This window comes from Ptychodera flava, chromosome 21, assembly GCF_041260155.1.
Source record: "Ptychodera flava strain L36383 chromosome 21, AS_Pfla_20210202, whole genome shotgun sequence".
Classification (NCBI taxonomy): Eukaryota; Metazoa; Hemichordata; class Enteropneusta; family Ptychoderidae; genus Ptychodera; species Ptychodera flava.
This window is the reverse complement of record NC_091948.1, coordinates 29,006,914-29,030,955: the sequence shown is the minus strand read 5'-3', so window position 1 is coordinate 29,030,955 and position 24,042 is coordinate 29,006,914. Positions and strand designations below refer to the sequence as shown.

The 24,042-nt window shown below is 35.7% G+C and overlaps 1 protein-coding gene across 4 annotated transcripts in view; it reads left to right on the top strand.

Moving 5' to 3' along the window:
• LOC139121942 (katanin p60 ATPase-containing subunit A-like 2) overlaps positions 1 to 23,489 on the top strand; it is a 28,938-nt gene extending 5,449 nt beyond the window's left edge. The window contains exons 4-15 of one of the 4 annotated variants that reach the window (XM_070687276.1): positions 134 to 185; positions 1,405 to 1,446; positions 2,593 to 2,782; positions 5,420 to 5,632; positions 6,036 to 6,212; positions 9,803 to 9,985; positions 13,823 to 13,917; positions 14,807 to 14,914; positions 15,960 to 16,125; positions 16,684 to 16,786; positions 18,051 to 18,083; positions 20,500 to 23,489. In XM_070687276.1, coding sequence (XP_070543377.1) covers positions 134 to 185; positions 1,405 to 1,446; positions 2,593 to 2,782; positions 5,420 to 5,632; positions 6,036 to 6,212; positions 9,803 to 9,985; positions 13,823 to 13,917; positions 14,807 to 14,914; positions 15,960 to 16,125; positions 16,684 to 16,786; positions 18,051 to 18,083; positions 20,500 to 20,642 — 1,505 coding nt within the window. In that variant the 3' untranslated portion in view covers positions 20,643 to 23,489. The remainder of the gene's footprint in view (positions 1 to 133; positions 186 to 1,404; positions 1,447 to 2,592; positions 2,783 to 5,419; positions 5,633 to 6,035; positions 6,213 to 9,802; positions 9,986 to 13,822; positions 13,918 to 14,806; positions 14,915 to 15,959; positions 16,126 to 16,683; positions 16,787 to 18,050; positions 18,084 to 20,499) is intronic. The other 3 variants (XM_070687278.1, XM_070687277.1, XM_070687279.1) reach the window with 3 other exon arrangements.
• Positions 23,490 to 24,042: the final 553 nt, after the last annotated feature.

Sequence of the window (24,042 nt, the reverse complement as noted above, 5' to 3'; positions counted from 1 at the left end):
TCTCTCTTTGGGAACTTCTGAATATTTTTCTACTTGAGAGTAAGAGTATCCTAAGTAAAGAGTATCCTATAAAAACCGACTTTGTAACAATCTGCCCAGAAGCATAAAAATCATCCTCTTTTACAATACACAGGAACTAACAATGTGACACGACCTGGTGCTGCCGGTGGCAAATTATCCAAGAAGTAAGTCCATATTGTGTACCTCAAGATAAATTTCATGCCTTACATCTTATGAATACACTTCTTTGTAGGATGTGACTCTTATCAAAGGATAATATCTCCACCTTTTGATGTATGTTTGGTAAAGTACACATTTGACTCAATATGCAAGCTAATAATATTGACCATAGACATACAAATTGCCATTTTATTGCAATTACTCATCTTATGACTAATGCCGTTTTTTAACGTTCACATGTTATTTGCATAACTTTAATATATGGTATTTTTCTTTCCAAAGTATGTCTACAGCAATTATGATAGCAATTTTCGATGAAAAGAATATTATAAATAAATCAATAGACAACACTTTACATGTACTATTGGTGGGCTTAACCTTTTATTAATAAGTATTTGAAGTCTTCAGCATATGTGAAATCTAGTCAGGAAGATCATGATTTTATACAGAATAGAACATGCAAATGTATTTCACAGAATGAATCATTTACATGTGAAAAAAATTACTAGATTCACAGATGTTGTTTACACTTAGAAGTACATCTCCTAAACTGTTTTACCAACAACGTTCAGAACTCACATATAAATCTTGTCGATTGTTTTTGTCATCATGCGTGGTATTCCAGCATTACATGAGTTACCAGAAACATGTGGCAAATCATGATTACTGATTTTAGGCAGACTATAAAAATAATATGTGAAGGTGAATTTCAACATCATGTTATTGGATGTACAATACCTAATACTAAAACAGTTGCATGTATATTTCATATAACTCACGAATACATTCAACTAAAAAACTGAATTTCTTCACTTGATCAAGTCAGCAGTATGAAGCTTTGAAGGCAACAGCACATTTTCTCCCTTTTTTACCTCACAGCCAATAATGAATTGCACATCATTTGTGGAATAAGGTGCTATGAATAATGCACACAAACAATTTCTCCCCCCATATTAGCAATGCATATTGACTTCATGCACACAATCCTTTCAATCACTACAAAAGCTCACCAAGTTTCTGGATAACTTACTGTACCTGTGCATGTGGTATATCACTCATGAAATGTCTTTTACATCTGTCTTTGGGTCAAAAAATGTTACATGTATGTACAATTGTTTTGTCTTACAAAGTTATATCCATCTCATCTTCAGTAACTCTGTACATATTAATAACTCCTTTCATGTAACAATAATCATGTCTGTCAACCCCAAACTTCTGTACTAGGAGCCATCCCTTAAACAAATCATTGGATAACAGTACTAGGAGGTAGTGTCTTATATTAATGTTTGTCGTTCTAATCTTGTCTGTTGGTTTTCTTCTTGATTCTGACATGTTTTGTTGGTTTTGGGACACGTTTTGATGTAGAGAGTGCTACCTATTTCTGCTGTAGTATATTTTGTTTTAGTTTGAAATAACACAACCACACTAAGTACCTGCTTGCACTAAATCACTGACATGTCACTGTTGTGTGGCTATCGTTTTCTAAATGCCTGGTAATAGTAACGAATGAAAGGGAACAAAATCTCCTGAGTCGGGGGACTTTGCTACTGGCATTTGCATGCATGAGGCTTATCATCATCATCATTCAATGACACCTGTGGAATGTTTGACAAAGTTTTTCTGTTGTGATTGTTGTTGCAAGTTATGCATTATTTGCACACACAGGGAAGTGTTTGTTCATCAGCGTAAGGTGATATAGATTTTCATCAGCCATAGGATACAATGGGGTTTTTTTCAACTACTCAATAATCTTTGTCCAAGTATCCAGTTTGTTTCTTTTTAGCTTGAATGAAACTCTGTGGAAAATCTCAAAAATCACAATTGCTGTAATTCAATTGCACATTTCATGCTATTCATGCCAAAGCACACTATGCATTTTTTTCAAAAATACCCAAAAGTTGGAATAACATGATAGACCAAAATAAGCGTCAACATGTTTGATATAAGTTCACACGTGGAAAAGCCATGAAATTTCTGTCACTTGCCATTTGCCAATGCTAAATTTCACCAAATATAATGCACTCTAGCTGCACAATTCGGTATCAGCAATGACACTGGGTTTGCCTAATGCACGACAAAGTGTTGTACTAAATTTCATCAAATTTTTCTCAAAAGTAGCTAGATATACAGCATTATGATGTAAGAGCTTGCTTTGCCTGCCAAATATTGGTGCATTTTGACAAATTCTGCATTCCAGTATTTTTCCAAATTGTTTTCAATCCTAAATTATAAATACATGTCACATCTATGCACTTTGCAAGGGGCAGTAAATCTGCAAGCTTGAAAATTGGAGCTTAGCCGGAAATGCACATTGGCATGCAAGAATCTGAAGGAAAAAAAAGGGTCACGGCGTTTGTTCTTGTGGTAGCTTTTTTGTTGACATGGCATGGTGTTCAATTTTCACTCTTACAGCAAAAGTAGTAGCACTCCCTCTTTACCACGTATCCCACAACCACCAGAGCAAAACACCACCACTAATAACAGTACTCCCACCAGTAGTAGTCCTTCCAAGTACACAAATAGACCAAAGTCTAGCACTGGAGGAGGTATTAGAAGGCAACAGTCACAGGATACCAGATCACCAAAGGATTCACAAAGACAAGTGAGTTACCCTACCAGTGTCTGCATGTCTGTCTTGCATCTTTCTTTCTTGGTTACATAACTGATGGTATGTATAAGTACCTCATTGAAAAACTGTAAGGATAATCCTATCACAGGTTAAATCACAGGTTAGGAGACACTCTCTGCTTGGTTTTTTGGAGTCACCACAAGTATAAATACACTTCAAAAGACATTTTTTGGTTTCTTTAAATGTTTTTCATAGTGTTCTAATTATCCTTACACTTGGTAAAAATATCTGTCTGTATTCACCCAAAGCCTTTAGTGAATATAGGTTATAATGCATAGGTTAAAGGGAATTGTACGAAAGTGAAACAGTTTTTTTCCTCTGATTATGGCCACCTAAGCTCTCCTTTTTCAAGAGTGACAGTCACGCCGCCCTGGAAGATATCCCAGAATCCACCACTTCGCCTTCGCTTCAAAAATGACGGCCATCTAGCGATACCGCGGTAAAGACGCTAAATTTTCAAACTAATTTTAAGAGCCACTGTATTTTCTAATAAACTCATTCTCACGCCTACGACATCTTAGTGCCTGATGTACAAGGCAGTGGTATTTTTTTACGAATTTTCATTAGTTCTACGCGTGAATTTTTTGATTGAAAAATTGATGCTTCGTAAAGTTTGGTCAAACACCAAATGTATTCACTTTTCCCCGGACGTTTTTGGATGAAAGTCATATGGTCAACCCGGTCAATGTAGTATCATTCGACTCTTAATGGTACGAAATGTGTCAAACTGTCATCCAACCCCTATCGACCCCTAGCGTTTTCATGTAATGGGGGCTTTCTTTCTGCCTACTTTTAGCGATTTTCTAAAATGTGGACGCCTTATGTAAACATAGCCAGGCCGTCAGGCCTGCAGTTGAGGACCGGGGCAGCAGGTCACCTCGACCCCTGTCCGTTTCAAGTAATTCACACCCTCTTGTCGTTGTTTGTGGTCAAATCAATCCCGGTGCCTTATCACTTCGACCCCAGTCACTTTTCATGTTACATGTACCTGACAACGTTTTACTGAGTACATTATGCAACTTGTTTCTGTGAGAAAAACAGCTGGCTTCGCTACAACAATCCACGGGGCTGTGAACACTATGATACTTGTGGGAGGCCTGGGGTACCCCGGCCCCATTGTCATTGACTGACTGTGGAACGTGTCTCACTGAAGTACGGAACGATAAAGCATGTCATTTACTGATTTTTGGAAATAAGGCATTCGTCATTATCGCAATTGCTTGCCATATGTGGCAAGATTGGATGAGCGAAGGCGATCTGCTTGCCTTGGTGACTTGACGCCAAATGAGCAGATTTTCGGTTTATGCGTTGGACTTGCAGTAATGCATTATGGGATAACTTCGAGGGCAGCGTGAGTGACAGTACAAATTATGTGAACAGTTTTTGCTTGAATGAAAATATTGATGTACATCCATAGTACTGTACCATGGTTTCTAATTAGAAATGTGTACCTACATCTTCTCTGAGGAATTTCCTCTGACATATCAACATGTAAATATTTCTTGTGTTCCAACCCATATAAAAACGCAGTGTTTGAGTCCGGCATTGAAGTAAACTTATCTATGAAAAAATTTGTATGGTTTCATCGAGCTTTGTTATCCATATAATACTGTGATGGTGCATGTGAAACCGTAATAAGTGAAACTGTAATAAGTGGCAAATAAATCCAGCAATGTTAGATTTATATATTAGATGTCTTTGTAATTTAACCCTTTCATCACCATGGTTTGGCCCAACGCATTGTTGTCAATGGTGATCCTGGACTTGTTTATTGGGGATTGGGGTGAACAGGTTAAAACAAACAGGTTATCTAGTCTGTATGTACAGAGTTCTGCCCACAGTGATCATAAAGCATTTGTCGATGTAAGTTGTAACGTTCCCTTAATGGGCTTCTATATTTCAAATCTACCTTCATGATGTTACTTTTCTGAAATGAACCAGCTGGCCTTGTTGCTTCTGTCACAAGGTAAACATCCCAGTAATTCATGAAACCCTATCATTTAACACATTAAATGTCTCAGACAACATGTACTCATTGTATGTACTGAGGCATACATTACATGGGATCTTGGCATTGTGACTGTGTACCTGATAACCTGCATGCTTCAGCCAATATATTCAGGTATCTGAAATGTCAATTTTTGAATCACCTGGGGAGAGACGTTTCATCATGTTTGATATTATGAGGTTTCATTTCTTGTCATGTCATTTTGTCATTTAGTCAGTCATCAATCAATTGTAATACAATACAAAAAAGACGTCATATTCACATCAGTGTTTCATTCAGTCAATCTATTCCACTGAATTAATTGCAATAATAATCAGTATCAATCATTTATAATCTTAGATTGAAAATGAAATGGCGAAAATTATGGTCATGCAATTTATCAGTGATGTAATGATATATTCAACTTAATAACAAAAGTTCAACTGAGTACATTATGCTGATCAAAATACGAAAGAAACATTCAAAAATTCAATGCACAAATTTTTAGCATGTAGAAATTATTGATGGCATATGTACTATGGTTTGTTTCTTTTAATGATTATGAATTACATACACGCAGCTCATATCAATATTTACCATTGATTTATGATTTTGTTTGCTAGGTGAATGGTAGTTTAACCAATGGAGATCCATTATCAGATCTTGCTGTATCTGGTTCAACTGTCAGCTCAAAACAAGATGACAAAGCACATCAGAACGGGCCAAGAAAATTGCCTCCTGGCAGAGGTCCCATCATTGATATGCGTGCAATGTTAAATAATGCAATACGTGGTGCCGGACAAGACATAGGAAATGAAGATTCTTATGATCCGTCTGTAAGTCTCACAATAATTGCCTCTCTCCTTTTTGTTCTCTGTATTTCATTCCTATTAGCAATGAAAATACCTGAAAAAGTATTTGTAATTTATGACATTCAAAGTGACAGTGGACATAACAGAGATTAACAATTACATTTGATCATTAATCGGTACATTTGTAAAATTTAAATGTTGAACAATGGCAATTTATTTTTCCCTGAATGTTTCGCTTGAATTTTTAAATCATGATATCGATTTATATGTAGCAATAGCGTAAAAAAAAATTAAATGATTTCATTACTTTTTTTTTCCACAAGGAATAAACTGTACTGTTCATATTTTTTAAGAATGCTGATATTTGTACAAACTTGAAATGCTTACGTCACATCTGTTTTCTATTGTTGATCTATTTTATTGACAGGAACGTTTGCTAAAGCCACTAGCAGGCTATGTTGGTTACAACATGGAATGGAGAGAGCTGGCACAGACCATTAGCAAAGATATTTACTTACAAAATCCTAATGTATTTTGGGAAGATATCATTGGCTTAGATGGAGCCAAACGATTGGTCAAAGAGGCTGTTGTGTATCCAATCAAAGTGAGTAGCCAAGGACATGTTTGATTTATAAAGTTAAGACAATTTGCAATGATATTTAATGATCAACGTACGATGTGTAGCTATTCAATTAATCCATTGGACTGTGAACTATTTTGGTAAGTTTTGTTCCAACATGAATAAATTTCAGAGGAGATTCTCTGATCGTAGTGGTAGTAACAACAAGGAAGATGTATACCTCTTGTCTTCTATGAGACCAATGTTTGTTACTGCTTCCATGCAGTAAACAGCTGTGCGTATTGTTTCAGAGTTACATGTAGTCAAGTATTCAAGTTCAGGGGATTTATGCACCAATTTGCATATGTACCGGTAGACAGTCAATTATTTCATCATTGAATGCATGACTTTGAATTAAAGTTGGCAATATCAATGCATATTTTCATTCAGAATAGGAAGATTTAGCAGCATCTTTGATGAAATTGAATGGAATTGTGTTGAATTATGCTACATTCTAATGGCAAAGAAACCAGTGGGTTGATTACCTGTGCAATAATTGACATATCAGGCAATCTAAAACAAGTACAGTAATAGTTGTAACAGTAATATTCTATGTGACTCCCACACTGGCATATACCAATCACTGTTTTACATCAATCGACAGTCACGTAAGCAGCAATTGAAAGCTGAATCAAAATGCTGAGTTTACATAGAATTGGTTGAAAGCTAAATGTTTAGTGAAACTTGAGGAAAATTATTACAAATACTATAAACTTCACATCTTCTTGGATGTAAAATACAAAAGCAACAGGGCAACCATAATCTTCCGGCTGAGCTGCTGATCCATTTCCAGTGATACAAAGGGTTGCAGAACCCATTATGCACAAAAAAAGCTACACCTGTTTATCTGCTTATTCTTAATTGGTGAATCGTTATGCTTATGATAATATACTAAGATGTTTCAATTATAGTCTAACCACTGTGCAAATATATAGAACTTATTTTGAGGCCAAAGACAAGAATATGATGATAATTACTGGCTTATCCCACTGAAATCAATAAAAGTTTCCATTTACATTCTGTGAACCCTTCCTGGCTTGGCCTTTGCTCTGCTATTATCATTAATGTAGTATTTTCATCAAGTCAAGTGTTTGATATGAGTTTAAATTATTTTGATAATCACTTGTTGTAATTTTTCAGTGCAGTAGTTACAGATGTTTTGAAACCAGTTTGATTACATATCTGATGATAATTATGGTACATGGTAATATGTATTGTAGGAAAGGATGCTCAAGAGATAAGCATCAAGAAGTAGCAAGCACTTCTTCAACTTAGCAGTGTAAAGACAGAAAATACCACATCTTAAAAGAGACCTAAGAGTAACATTGACAAGCTTGTCATATCATAAAATGCTATTGTAGACAGCATTGCATACCAATGATTCATTTGTGATTATTAGAGGGTGTGGTACCAAGGTTCTCCATGCAAGTCATAACTCTGACACCATAACAACAGACATCTTAAAGGAAAAAAATATATTAAATACCCTTAATTTTTCTTGCTTCTTGCACTACTGACTGGTTCAATTGTATGATTTAACCCTAAGTTCTTAATGACTGGAAACACAATCATGTGCATGGTGCAATGGAAGTTGTGCTAACATTTCATTTTATCGGGATATTCACTCCTCAAACCGTTGGCAAGTTTTTACATTCTCATAAAATAATATTGGTTGTCATTAAATGCCGATCTATTTATTGAAAAGGTGAACAAAAAGGAATTAAGTCGATACAGTGACTCCTGATGAGCAGAAGTTAGCAAATACTTGAAATGCAACTGAATCCTCCCATCTTCGTAAATTCTACGAGTCATTAAAACAAAAGAAAGCAGAACTTCACATGTTGCTCACTGCATGGATTATGCATAAACCTTTTTAAATTACCCATAAAATATTCAAGTATTTGTTTTAACAAATTCAACTCAACGAAGTTTGTTTAATTTCAATGCAATTTTTATTTCAGTGTACCACATATAATAGTACACATTGTTATTCAAAGTGTGGTCTCCATAGTGACATGGGTCATGACATCTCACCTTTGAATGAATACTGATAATAAACTAAAATGAATCAGTCAACAGACTACAAGATTTAAAAAAAAATATCAAAGTTTTTCAACTGTAGGACCCCAACTAAGTTCTCTTTGTTCATTTTATGAACCTGGTAATTAGTTCTTTGTATGTGTAGTCATAAAAATACAGAATTCAACCCAATGTTTGACCGAAAGTGTTTGAGATAAGATCCTTTGTGTGTACACACAACGGTACCATAGCAGGCGTGCAATAGATATTCCTAAGAACTTGTGAAAGGCACTGCTGAGTTTTTTATCCCAATCAGACTGTGTTTGTAGGTTAAGGTCAACACACTTATGCAACATATAGAGTATGCTTTCACTTAAAATATTAAGAAGTGTTTTTCAAATTAGCTAAGTGCATTCTGTTATCAATGTTGTGGTGAGAGGAAAATGACCATCTGTACTGTGTACATGCGTCTTGTTGAATACTTAAACAAAACAAGGCGGCTGACTGAAAGATCATTGTAGTGTGTTGAAAGTAATGAATGGCAGTTACTAGGATAAAAACAACAATGGTACTTAATGATTGGTTAATGAATTAATTATTTTGTGCATAACAGTAATTTGTTCTCATTGAAGTTAGTTACAGGTAATAAACAATCACTCAATTCCTAACAAGGCTTTGTGTAACTTCAGATCAAACCATACTATTGATTAAAGAGATTAGCAATCAACCATGGAAGTCAGTCAGTTACAAGATAACTTCAGTCATTACCCCATTCTGTCATTTTTGTTCTTTTTATGCACACAAAGGAATGGGTTTATATTATTATTCATTAAGGTAGAATACACGTACAATTTGAAATATATTTGTTCAAACGTTTCATGAGAAATACTTTAAAACCCCTTTTGAAGTTAATAAAAAATGGGGGTCACTGTGTAAAGTTTGGTACTACAAAACAAATTACCCAATAATTTTACCAACACTTGAAGCTCAAAATTGCTACCACCCCTGTGTTAATTCCAAAGGGGAATAAAAAAAATTTCAGATTTTCACAAAAATAAGCCAGTGAAAAGTGTATTTACTCCAAGAGCTTCAAAATGAGTCCCCACAATTGGTAAACAAAAAAGGTATTGTAAAAGTTTCAGAGTCTGAGTATCTGTTCCCAAGGTGCATTCTTCCTTAAAAGTACATACCTTACTACTCATTTTTAGATCCATATAAAGGGTAAAAAATACTGTACATGCAATTTCTGTCATTTCCTAATCTTACGTACATCGCAAGTTATTGGTTGTATTCTTTGAAGAATCTATTGATCAATTGAAAAAACTGTTGGTATGGTAAATACTCAAAATCAGTCATCAATGAATAGATGCAGAGAGAAGTAAATGTCACCATTTTTCACCACTTTTGTCATTTTATGGCAATATCAAATTTTCCCATATTGTAATACCATTATCTAAAACCTTACCTGAAAGTACACTAGCAACAGTGTTTCATATAAATTTGCAGAAAAATTGTGATATAATATATTCATATTTTCATGATTTTTGATTTTTCAGTATCCACAATTATTTACTGGTATTCTTTCACCGTGGAAAGGTTTGCTTTTGTACGGTCCGCCCGGTACTGGAAAGACACTTTTAGCCAAGGCAGTGGCTACGGAATGTAACACTACATTCTTCAATATCTCAGCTTCAAGTATTGTCAGCAAATGGAGAGGAGATTCTGAAAAACTTGTCAGGGTGAGTGTTCAGTGGTCAAATTTTGACTTTGAAAAATCTTGACTGTCGTGAAAGCTCAAGCGTTAGGAGTTGTGTGGTAGTATGAGTAAGTTCAGATGCCATTTGTTGACTGTGTTCAGTTGTGCTGATATTTACACATCATATATACATGCAGGACCCTATTTCCAACAATGTTTAAATTATACTAACTTGTGAGTAAGTAATTAATTACAGTCAAAAATGTGAATAGTGGTCACCCAAGGGACCAAGAACAAGTGACCACTACCATATATGGAGGTGGGCTTTCTATAGAGGGTGGATGTGGCATTACTTTCAGTGCGGATGGTGTACTAAGTGATGAATTTATGAATAGATAACAGTCATGATAAAGGTCAATATCATAAATCTCTTGAAAATCATGATACATACATTTAATTTCTGAAAGAATCATTTTTCAGCTATAAAATAAGTTTAAATAGACCCATTTCAGTATTTTTTGGCAGAGGTCATTCGAAGTCAGAATGGTAACCGTTATATACAGGTTTGGTTCCAAATTAGAACAATTCCAGGTGGCTACTGATTACTTAAAAACTATCTACTGTTGATTGACCAATCAGAGTGCTCAATTCAGGGTGTTTTATTTACTCGTAAAGCCTTGGTTACCAAATTCCAGAAACGAATGACAGCGCCGTAGTAAAGTACTGTCCAATCAAAAGTGAACATGTTATATTCTGTAGACATCTGGTACGTTTTTGCAGTTTCATTTCAAGATGCAATCTATATGTCCAGCCATCACATTGGCTGAAGCCTAGGGTTTATATTCTCAAATAGAAGACTTTGGCCCATAGTAAAAATGTTAAACAAACACTGAAAATTGAAGCATTTGATTGGCTGTTACATGATAAAATTTGTCATGTGAAGAGCATCTGCAAACTCCCACAAATTATCAAAATTCCATGAGTTAAAACAGATCACCATGCCAGACTCAGGTTGATATTCAAATGGTTTAAGCTGGAATTCAAATGAACCATGGTATAAAGAAAACTATGTGTACAAATGCACATAGAAATATGTGCATTTCTATACACGTTCGTACACCGTGGTTTGGTTGAATTGGTATCACAGGATCTTTGGACCTACTGAGTCTGTGGAACACATCACAACCATTTTATTGTGGAGTAGACCCATTGACCAGCTTGTAGAATCAAGTGACAAAGAGCTTGTGCAAGCAGCAATACACAGTAGAACAACAGCTAAGATGGCAATTGATTGGCAGTATGGAGTGGGGTGCGGGATTGCTGGATAGCTGAATAGCCCCCTAAATAGCTAGGTAGCTAATAGCTACGTTAGCCATAAGAATAGCTTATATTTAGCTGTTTGTGGCTATTGAAGCTATTATTAATTTCCACAGGACACTTTTAGCTGCTAATAAACGTAGTAGGTAGCTATTCAGCTAAAAACAAATGATTATTGTAGGGCTGGTTATAGAGCTATTCAAGCTATTAGCCCTTTTTAGCCGCTAATAGCCACTCTTAGCTTACTATTAGCTGGCTACCAGCTACAAACTCCTGATGCCGAAATGGGCTGGCTATTGAGCTATTCAAGCTATTAGCCGTTTTTAGCCGCTATTAGCTGTTATTAGCCAGCTATTAGCTGGCTACCAGCTAAAAACTCCCGCAGTGGGAATGGGCTGGCTATTGAGCTATTCAAGCTATTAGCCGTTTTTAGCCGCTAATAGCCACTCTTAGCTAGCTATTAGCTGGCTACCAGCTAACAACTCCCGCGGCCTAAATGGGCTGGCTATTGAGCTATTCAAGCTATAAACCGTTTTTAGCCGCTATTAGCTGTTATTAGCCAGCTATTAGCTGGCTACAAGCTAAGCAGTGGACATGTCTGAAAAAGCTTGACAACTACTTATTACCAAGGAAGTTACGATCGTGACTTTCACTTAGGTGTACAAAGAATTAGACATCTCATAAATATACTGAATAAGTATTGTAGAACCAAGAACGTAGTATTGAGTTCTTTATGGAAGATATTTTTTTCATGCAAGTGTAAGTTTCTACTAACCACACACATGGCATTTTTTCTGCATTGAGACACGGTCCCTCCACAGAGCTGAAGAAATCACAAATTGTACGTATTGAGGATGTCATTCACTGGCATGAAAAATTTTGTTGTAAAACGAAATGATCGGGGAATCTTGCGATTTGTAGAACCAAGAAATATATTAAGTAACATGGCTGGTTGAGCGGTAGAGTAGTTATGGTCAGTTAGTCTCTGTTTGAAAAGGTTTCATGTGATTGCTTGTGTCTGGAAAAGTTTCATGTGATTAATTGTACCGACATTCATGCAGAGGCTAATCAAATACCAGTGACGGGTTTTGCATTGTCTTTTTGTTCAAAGACTTATTAAATATGCATGTCAGTTTGCAGCTGAACACAAAAATTGTTTGTAGAAGACTTCCCACAACTGACAAGTACTTACATAGGAAGATACACAAGCGTTTGGACGATAAGCTGTTGTTTTGGCTTGGCCTCTGTATTAAATGAAAGATGTGCGAGAATATGGGTAGAACCAAGAAAGTAATATCAAATGTTCGGTTACTTCAGAAATACCTAATTGCATTGTGCATTTCTTGTCGAGCAGGGCTCTACGGAGGAAATGGTGAACGTGATAATTTTGTTCATTGTCTTTAAGTTAAAAGCGAAGGGTAGAATCACGCCAAAAGATCACGCTGTACATGAGAATTGGTAATGTTTATGCCCACTTTACAGGTTTTAACAGATACTGATCCCGGCGACAAACATTAATGACTGATTACACAGGTTCTAAATCAGACAAAGAACTGCGACCAGTAAGTTCATGTGGAAAAGCGGAAGAGCAGTTGCAAGATCACTAAGATCGGCAGTGGGAATAATTGGTGTAAATAAGAGAGATATCGACAAACAGGTGCTGCAATGCAAGAGTAATCGCACCGTAAGACATTGCAAGACTTCTCGAGTTTAAAGCAAATGTTGAAATGTAATAAAAAAGTCAGAAAATACACGTACGAATTGTTTGTCACCTCATTCGGCGTGTTAATGATTATCAGTTTCCAGGCAAGGCAATAATTAATACGGGAAAACATGACAGTGATTTTGCATGAATATGATTGATAAGAAAATAGCTGATAGCCAGCTAATAGCCAGCTAACATTGGCTAATAGCGGCTAAAAACGGCTATTAGCTTGAATAACTGAATAGCCAAGAATTTTGGTATCATAGCAGAATAGCTGAATAGCTGCTCAACAACCCCGAAGCAGCTATTAAGTTTCCGTCATTAGGTCCCAAACATAATAGCTGAATAGCCGCTAATTATCCCTTGAGTCATTGCTGTAAACCCTCTTAGCTAAATAGCTGCTAAATATGTCAAAGCTGGCTATTTTGGCTATCCAGCAATCCCGCACCTTTATGGCAGTATGAGTGCTTACACTGGTAGCACACATGTTATGTTGTGCATGTGGCACATGCAAACATATTATATAAGATGACTTCTCTCAACTTGTATGATCATCTCCTCCGCCACCTTCACACATGAAATAACCATACGTGTTTTGCACAACTGTGTCAAACTTTTATCAGATTATATTTTGATGAGGTTCATAACAGTGTAAACTACCACCTCAAGCCAGGGGAGTCATACTGTACCTTTCAAATATCCAGTTTTTCCTTGAGAGGTGCTATATCCACACAAAATAGCCTTACTAGCTGTTCATTACTGATAAGTAACTGAATGATTGAGAATATGCGTTAACTTTCAAGGCATGGTTTTTTTATTTGGCACTTACATTTATATTGTCCTTGTGTCCTGTTACAGGTTTTATTTGAATTAGCACGATTTCATGCACCTTCAACCATCTTCCTTGATGAATTAGAATCTATTATGAGCCAAAGAGGAGGTCAAGGAGGAGCGTAAGTCTTCAATATCATCCTAGATTCACCTTGAACTTAAAGTCTTCAATATCATCCTAGATTCACCTTGAACTTAAAGTCTTCAATATCATCCTAGATTCACCTTGAACTTATTTCTTTTCAGAAACAAGCATTCCAGAAGTACTTTATGAACTTGATCCATCCCATCTTTAAAATGTATTAGTGATGAATTCTGTGTCATATCAACACTTCTATGATGTAATAACGGAGCACTGGGTTATAGCTGGAGTGAGTCAGCAAATTCTTAGAGGGCCATTCCTTGTTAGATTTAAAAGAGTCCATACACTCCTGGAAAGTCCTTGAATTGTAAGGCCTCCTGGAAAGTCTTTGAAAAGTCCTTGAAAATGAAATTGGTCTCTGGAAAGTCGTGGAAAATTGATAATCCTCCCATAGTTTGATGAAATGATTCATCATGATATCTCAAAAATGACATTTAAAATTAAAAGCGATGTATCTTGAAACTGATACCTTGCAATGCTATTTTGTACCTCAAAAAAATCCTTGAAAATTGCTAAAATTTAAATTACTTTAATGTACTTAAATTTTCATTTACTTGGAGTGTATGGACCGTATTTACGCTTTGAAGCAAAATCCACAATGGAAAAATTAACATACTCTATGTTATGAACATTGTGATAATATAAATGAGACCAAAGGTTGTCCCCATGAAAGTTACAACTGTCGAATTGTAGGCCAACTTTCCCAATAGAAATTCTCTACAGTAAAGCTTTCAAAGCTGTATGTACGTAATATGTAAAGATTCCAAAGACAGTTTGGTCAATCACATTCCAAACAAACTTGGTAGATTTGTGATGACAATCTGCTCATAATGAGTGATGGTACTATCTCTTGTCTCATTGTTCTGCAGTGAGCATGAAGGCAGTAGGAGAATGAAGACAGAATTGTTAGTTCAAATGGATGGCTTGGCAAGATCAGACGATTTGGTCTTTCTCTTAGCTGCATCCAATCTACCATGGTAAGACATTGTCTAACAGTTTAAGTGACACACTTTTCATCTGATCAGGCTGATGTCCTACATGTTGTCATGTGATCTAACTCACGCTATGCCAGTCTTTTCATGGCAATGAAGTTTAATCAATTGTGATATATTTCCTGTTTAATCCTATCAGGAGTACGGGACATATTCCTTGATGCATTTCTTGTATTGGTGTGTGTCTATCTATAAAGTATATTTTCCATTGAAATTCGAAAAAGGTTTTCAGTGCAATCTCATCAGCAATACTCCTTCAACCTATTACCCCCCATTCCTTGTAAACAGGTCCACACTCACCATTGATAACAATGGGTTTGGGACAAACCATGGTGGTGAAAGGGTTATTTTCCTCAACTTGGTACACCTGTATTGAATTGTCTTTGTGTATCTCAATTTAATTCACTCTAGTCTATGCAAATCTTTTAGAGACAAATTACTTTCACTTTCATCTCATCAAGGGTATTCATCTTTGACAAGAACAATAAGATGTGTCTCCTGTAATATTGTTTAACAATTACATGTCATTAACATTTCATAGAAAAGAAAATATTCTTCCTATTGTTTATTGAAGTTCAATTTTCTTGATAAAGATCATGTACTTTTTATCTGCTTGTTCTGTCTGAAATATTTGTTATTAAGTGAGAGAAAGATTATACAGTCATCACTGCTGGCTGTATGTCCATCATGATGGTACAATAATGTGTGCTAGTACCATCATTGCTTCAATGCTACCAGTAATGTGTATGGCAGCAAGTGTTTTTAAATGTGCTGTTGTGTTTGTTCAAGCTACTGTTCATTTTTAGTGAACACATCTATCGAAGGACACATTGCTGTAATGTGAACACACACACAACAGCATATTAAAAACACTTGCTTCTCTACACAGACAATGTGTAAATGTGTTGGCATGGAATGACCATGTCAACATTTGCTGAGACTCATTTTGATACCAGATCACCAACATCCACCTCACTGTGTTACTGTGAAATGATACTCAAACAGTAACGCTTTGGGATTTCTCTTGTAGGGAGTTGGACCACGCCATGTTGAGACGGTTAGAAAAGAGAATCCTTGTAGATTTACCAATTTATGAAGCAAGAAAGAAAATGTTTGAAACTCATTTGCCACCAGTGATTAATGCAGAACAACCTTTATCAATAACATCCAATCTAGATTACAAACGTCTTGCTGAGGTGAGTACCATGATTGTGACACATTTGATTTTTATATTCATCATCCATTTCTATCAACTCATAGTACTTCCCATCAATTCTTTCCATCTTCATTGCCACCTATGCTTCAGGTAGATTCACACATCATACATCGAATTTCCGTAAAGCTTCCGAAAGTGCAATTGCTGTTGTCCTGGTAGACCACAAAGGGCATTGGATATAAGACAGGCAAAAGAAGTTTCACAGCAAATCAGGGAGTGTGAAAGGGTCAAGAAACGTTTCATACTGTCAGTCACATATTTCAAAATCGCTCTTTCAACTCAAAAATATCTGCATCAAGGAGTACCAATTTACCTATATGGTACATGTTCAGTGCAGTGAACTTTGACCGTGCAAGGACCAATAATCACTGTGATTGCAGTATTAGGCAAAACATACTGGCATCACATTGCTGAGTGATTTTGTTTCCCGTTGATGATGATATCATCATACAGAAAAGGGCTAAGCAATTTGGCATGTACTTTTGAAGTATTTGCAACTTCTGCATCGAAAACTTGTTTTTGTTTTATTGATCACCAGAGAACAGAAGGATATTCAGGAGCAGATATCAAGTTAGTTTGTAAAGAAGCTGCCATGAGACCTCTTAGAAAAATATTTGAAATCTTAGAGAATCACAGTACAGGTGAGTGATTTCATCACCAGACAGTGTCCTGCTGACCCTGTGTCCTCAAATCCTGGCAATTTCCAGCAAATAAATGTGTGATTTGTTGTTTTCACGTAAGGCGGGTAGTGGATATAAAATGGTGTCAGTGAAACTTTTCTCAGGAGTGATATGTTGGAAAGCATGTTGGTCTGAAGATTGCGACTGAACCAGTTCAGTGTCTAACGAGGAAGCAAAGTGATGTATCCTGGGTATTTATGGTAGCAGCAAATGACATCTAGTGTTGAAAAAATCACTATTGACAGCCAATGTGTTTATAAGGAATATAATTGTAATATACTAGGTATAACTGTTACATGTAGCTTGTTGTAATACACAAAGAGTAATGAAAGCATGTGAATAGCAGTAAACAAAGTAAACTTTGAGATCAATATTGATACAGTGCTCAATTTGTGAATCAAAAATACAATTTATTAAGTGGAATGTGACTACGAGATGTGTAATCTATTGATTTCCTGCTTCTACTTCAAGCTATTGGGTGTGGGTCAGGTCTTTTGAGAATATCTGATAATTTGGCTCAGAAAGTTTGAAAATGACTTTTAGGTTGAACGTTAATACATTTGGCAGAAGTTTTGTTTCACCAATATCTGTCAGTGTAAGTGATATTGTTTCACAAAACACGTTTGGCTTTCTGTTTTACAGCATTGACGTTACAAATTACTACACACATGTACATGTATGAGTATATTGTATATTGTGTATGGTTAAAATAAATAAACAAGCTAATGGCGGCAGTGTAATATCCTTTTTTAACGTGTATCAAGAAGATTAGACCAAAATCAGGGTTTACGACAAAGTAGAGCCAACTATTTAATTCTTTTACGACAAAGTAGAGCCAACTATTTAATTCTTAAAGTTCATACAACCCTTGGATGGAAGGGAAACGGGAACATCTGGGAAAGCCAATGATATTTATATTAAACTTCCTCCTTGGTATAGTAGGGTTGATCAATTTTTCGTTTGACTTGAAATCAAAAGTTCCCAAATCCCAATAGCCATACTTAAAGAATGACCTCGAATCTAGAAAATATTGCATAATATCGATATTGATGTAAGTGTTGTCCTGTTGACTGTACTATTAAAATTAACACCAGGCTTACTAGAATCCCTTTTATAACCAAGTTTTACCACACAGTGTCGTAACTTGTGATTTTTCTTATGTAAATCTTTTGTGTTGTTGTCTGTTTCTCTCTTACTTTCATCAAATCATTGTTGACGCATGCAGCTCTGGGATCCCAACCTAATCTATATTGGCATAGTGAGTACTTTCACTTGTGTAATACACAGTCACATGGACTGAGAAAAAAATAGCCCTTCGCTCCTCTAATGCCTGTAGAATGGGATGACCCACTATAGCTTTACCTATGGGGATCATTCCAAAGTACAGGGAATTAAGCTGGGGTGAAAATTCCAGGCTACACCTGCTTGAAATCTTGTTGAATTGACATGTGAAGCAGTCTGCTAGTGTCTGTAATTACTTTTCATTAACCATTTGCTATGGTTTTCCAGTTCCTCTGGTTAGACTCTACTCATGTCACTCATGGTGTCTTCTGTAAATGCCGACCTTAAAGCATGACTACCCATGTTCAATATTTTATAGAGGTAAAGATGTATCCATATCACTGCGGTCTCACTCATTGCTAGTTTGAGCCACACTCAGCCCAGTGACAGAAAATGAATCTATAAGATGTACCATGAAGTGTTCACAAATCCTGTTGTTCTTCTGAAGATTCAGAAGATCATTTGCCACAGAAAGCTACACAGATTCATTAAACTGCGTAATATAAATATTAACCATGATAAATGTAATGAAGCAAGTAGGAAGTAGTTGCTAGTACATGGCAGGTAATAGTCAATTAGCAAAAGTACGATACATTATCAGTGCTTAAAAATTTCATTTCCCATCATAAGATCTTTTAAACATGCTATAGTAACAGCAATGGTCAATATTTGATCTTGCAACGATGTACAGAATTTGGGAAATAACAAATACATGTAGCATTTTCAGAGAAGTTGGCATTTCCAATGCCTGGTAAATTTTTATTTTTGAAGATTGATCATCGTTTGTTTTCTACATTGAGGTATTAAGGTATGCTATGAATACACATTCTGTGTGCCATGTGTCTTGTAGCTTTTATAGTTGCTCAATGATGTAAATCAAAGTGAATGCAAACATTCAGGGTGCTTCCGCTCAAAGTTGAAATGGTCCTAAATTGTCTTTTCTCAATTGTACTATTTTCTGTACATAATTGCATAGTCAAATATTTACTGTTGACTTAAAAATAAGCTGCTGAGAAATGTCACAGAAAGACAATGCCACTTTCACATGATCAGAGATACTCCATTCATTTCTTCTCAAATAGACTGAAAGATTCATGTATTGGTGTTACTCTACCAACTCAAACCCTGGTTCTCAACAAACCCTGGTTGAAGTGGAGACGGTCAAGCACCCATACACTACTGAATCTTTGAGTCTACTTCTCAGACTGTGACAGTACACCTTGTCATTCAACAAATCTTCAAGCAGTATGCTAGTCACTATGCTGTGGAGCATGATGACCTTTAACCCCTTGAACTGGACATGGGTCATATACCTTCATTTCGGTTCAGTCAAAGGGTGGAAAGCATTTAATATTACAAAAGCATAGGTAGCATACAGTAAATGACCAGCTACAATTATCCTACCTTTAATGTTGGTATACAAGTGTAGCCTTGAATGTTGCTGGCTATATAAACCTACCACTACCATGTTTCTGTGTAATGGAATGGTCTTTTTTGACTTACGTACATGGGCTCATTCCATATCATAGTAAATATAGGGTGGAAAGTTTATCTCGAATTTTGATGGGAAGGTTTCCTAACCCAGCCTGCAACAGTGTGAGTCTATGATTCCGTCAGATTTGATGACATTTTGCATGAACAATGTGACACTAAATTTCTGAGTGACTGTATCCATTAACATGATGGCTGTGATGTCAAGGAAGGAAAAGATCATTGGATTGGAATGGAATGTGGGCATGAAAGAACTTCAATGTAACATAACCTTTCCTGCTTATGACACTAACCATCCGTATACCAGTCTTCCTCTATGTAGTGTCTTTTCTTTGTCTCTGTCAATTCTGATGTAACCTGTCTCTGACATAAACAAAACCTCTATAAGTCCATGACTACTGATACATGCCTGTACTCACGTTAACATATAAATGTCCTTGAATGCATAAATTCCAAGTAAATCTCTCAAAATAGAACTCCGATTACCTTTAGAATAGATTATGACTGAACACTCATCATTTATTTGTTCATGGTAGATATTTCCATATGTCATAGAAAACTTCAGAAAACATTTGACTTTGTTGACATAAACCAGAGATCCATAGCATCTACGTTGTTAACTAGTTGCCATCACCTGTGATTACTTAATTTTCCACATTTTGATTGACTACGTTTTCTGTTGTACTTTGCCCTGTTGTTTCTAAATCGTCATGAATGCACAAAGAATGTTTGCTTTACTTACATTTAATTTTAGTTTTTATATTTGAAAGCTGGTGTGGAAGATCATATTTTTCTTGTGTTTGGATACTCTTTAACTCACACAATCATCAACAAGTACATCTGATGAGCTTTAATCTTGACTGTATTGAATAAAGGAAAAATGTTTTCACTTTGTTATTAAGGTGACTCTGTTCCAGAACTGAAGGTTGATCCAGTCACCAACCATGATGTAGAGAGTGCTTTAGCACACACCAAACCATCAGCTCTCAAGTTGAAAGATGAGTACGTCGCATGGCAGAAACAGTATGAGTCATGTATCAGTTAGAGCTACTCCAAGTCCAGCTCCATCTCTCTTTAAGTCCGTCCATTTTTTAAAGTTTATCAGTATGAGAAGGTTTAGTAAGTATATTTTTTGCAGTTCACCTTGTGAAGTTTTTGGCTGTGTTCATACACATTGACACTGTGCAGGAGGTCAACAGCAATATTTGTAGCAGAGAAAGGTTGGACCTTTGTATAAGACTAAATGTACATGAAAGAGTTTGCAAAGGTGTTCAACCACTCTCCTAACATTTTTCTAATTATCACATTGTGTACCAGCACAAAATGCCAAACTTAACATCCTCTTCTTTGAGTAAGGGTTACTGAGAAAATACCGTCCACGTATTTATTCACACATATTGTGTATTACCGCCAGATGCATGGATTCTGATAATGTTTAAAGTGCCCTTCAATAATAGTTTTCCTTGCTTCTGCCGAAACTCATGTGTCTTAAATTTCAGTCAATCTAGCTTAGCATTATGAGAGTTAATGCTACGAATATAGCATGGTGACTGTGTTCTTCAAAGCTGTATTTTCAAAATCAATTGGTCTTTCAGATCAAGGAATATTGTCTTAATTTACTTCAACAAATCGGTGAGACACATCCCATGATACTGTCTCCATGGTTATAAATTGACCAATCATAATAAGAAAAGATATTGTCAAATTTGAACATTGCATGAAAAGTCATGTCCTATTTGACTTCAATATGTTTATATGTGATTTGCTGTGTGAATGACAATGACAGCAATATGCTGAAAGCCCTCCACATAGCAAAATTGTAAATTCTTGAATTTGACATTGTTGTCATGAATTTTGTAGAATTTTGTCAGAAAACTGTACAAACAGCTTTGAAAAACACACAAAGGCATCAAAGTATGGGTGTAAGATTTTGAGATGATCCCAATGCATGATGGGAGATTGTATATTGCATATTGCTGACCTTTCAACTCTGCTGAGATTAATTTCATTGGTGTGATTTGATATTTTTTGCACTGCCAGATTTAATGTATACAATACGCTACAGTTGCTGGTTTTCAAACAGATTTTTGTGGTCAGGTCTATTACTAAAAGCTAGTGGTAGTCCGAGTCAAGACAACTCACTCAGTAACTGGACAAAATGTTTTGTAGTAAGTTGCATGATGTGTCCAGAGAGTTAATGAGTCATATTTTTGTTTGTCAAAATTTAAACTCACTTTACAAGTCAACACAAAGATACGGTATCTGTGAATTCAGCACAACTCTGTTCCCAAAACAAAGTCACACTTTACATACAAAACACCTTTCCATTGATCAAACTGCAAGTGATATTTTCATTAATTCTGTTATTATTGTACCAGCCATATCTGATGTGCAATGACATAGATGACATATTCATTATGCAGGCTTACTTTAATTTCAATCTAATCTGATATTGCAGCTAGGATATGCCATTTTCCATATGATAACTACCTAGTAATGACAACTTGAACTTATTCACTCTTCTGTATGTCATTGTATAAATCCTCAGAAAAGTCAAATTAATCATTGAATATTAATCACTCAAAGAATTAATCAAATTTCCTAAATTGCTGTAGGTCATTTGTGTTAGATTCAAAACAAAAGGTGATGAGCTATCAATTATCTCATGATTGTGTATTTGACCAACCAAAATTCCTGTTTAACTTATGCAAATTACTTTGTGTAGAGGACTATTAGGTTAAAGCCGGAATTTGAATGGAACACGGTGCAAACAAACCAACATGCACCAATGCGCTGAGCAATATGTGTATTTCCATATACGTTTGTACACATGGGTTTCTTCATACTGTCATCACGTGATCTTTTTGGTGTATTGAGTCTGCAGAACACATTGTGTCCCTTCCATTCCGGAGTAACCATTGTCTCAATTACATGCCTGTATTATAGACCATAATGACTTATATACCTGTGTTAATTTCTTGTGGTGTAAGTTAAATTAATTAAATAATAAACTTAAAAGTCTTCATAGGTTTTGTTCTGAACTGATTTGCTTGAGAGATATTTTGTTTTGTATTTGTATATATTTTTGGTTTGAAATAGACATGAAGATAAGAATGTAAAAGGCACAAGGAATCTTCCTTTTCTCATAGTATTTGAAATATTCTTTCTAAGCACTAGGAACAGAGTGTACATAATACTTTTTACTGCATTTACAATTTCAGAAAAGATAGAAGCAATGTGTTTACTGCAATGTGTAACTAGGGATAAAAATGGATGTGTCTTCATTTCTCAAGGAAAGAAAAAAGCAATGAAGACATATCTGCTGTTATCAAATGTGATGTTTTGGTCAGTAAAGCTATTGATTTTCAAGTGTTATGTCACACCACCACAGTAATTGAATAGTTGGTTTGTCACGTTTTTAAGTTCTTGAATGAGAGATCTTCAAGAACTCACCGATATCATCACTAACCACCACGGTGATATTGCAAGACTACATTTCTATGCATAGTTTGGTTTCAGATTGTTGTTTTTTTTGATAATTCCTTATATTTTTTAGCCGAAACCTTTCGCATTCCACAATACAAGTGAAATAGGTTGAACCACCATTTATTTTATTGTTTTGATTTGCTTTACATATGCATGTTTTAGACAAAGTGACAGAGTTTGCTATGTGGCAGGTGGAATCTGCCCACACAAATATATAGAAAATGCTATGCATACATGAAATAATTTCTAGAATTCATTTTCTAGACTTTGTATATGTTGTATATGACATAGTTATTTTTAAATTTTTCTTGACTTCGGGTCCATGTGTGCAGTGTAATCTATTTAATCTTAATTGACTGAAGTTTTAATCCTTTGTATAAAATAAAAAGACTTTGTGATATGTAAAGATGCATTTCATCTCATCATTCAATATTGCATGTTAATCATGCTACTGTACCGTAATATTCAGTGCTTTTCACCCATGTGGATCTGACAATACGTATGGTACTCAGTCTGTAACTTGGAATTTTCATTGTTGTATTGGAAACTGTTATCTGGGACATGCTGGTTGGAGAGGCTGTGTCTGGGACATAGTTGTGAGAAAGATCGTGCCAGTGACAAAATTTAAAATCCAAGGACACATTGCACTGTGAAAATACAAGTTTACGTCTCACATGAACTGATCTGAGCAGAGAAAACCTTACCGGCATCTTCAGTTAAACTACACTCGGTTAAAAACGTAGCCTACTTGGATCATAAGGCTGACTTTATGAGTGAAGAAAGCTATGAGTTCACTGATTAGCAAATTTTGTACAACTGTTTCTTTCACGGACTGATATAAACTTTGATGGCCAATATTTTGGTCTGTATCTCCATTGCAATAGGAGTACTATAGAAACAAAATCACATGGAGCAAATATTGCGCATAGGTCTGAAACCAACCACATAGTGCAGGACCA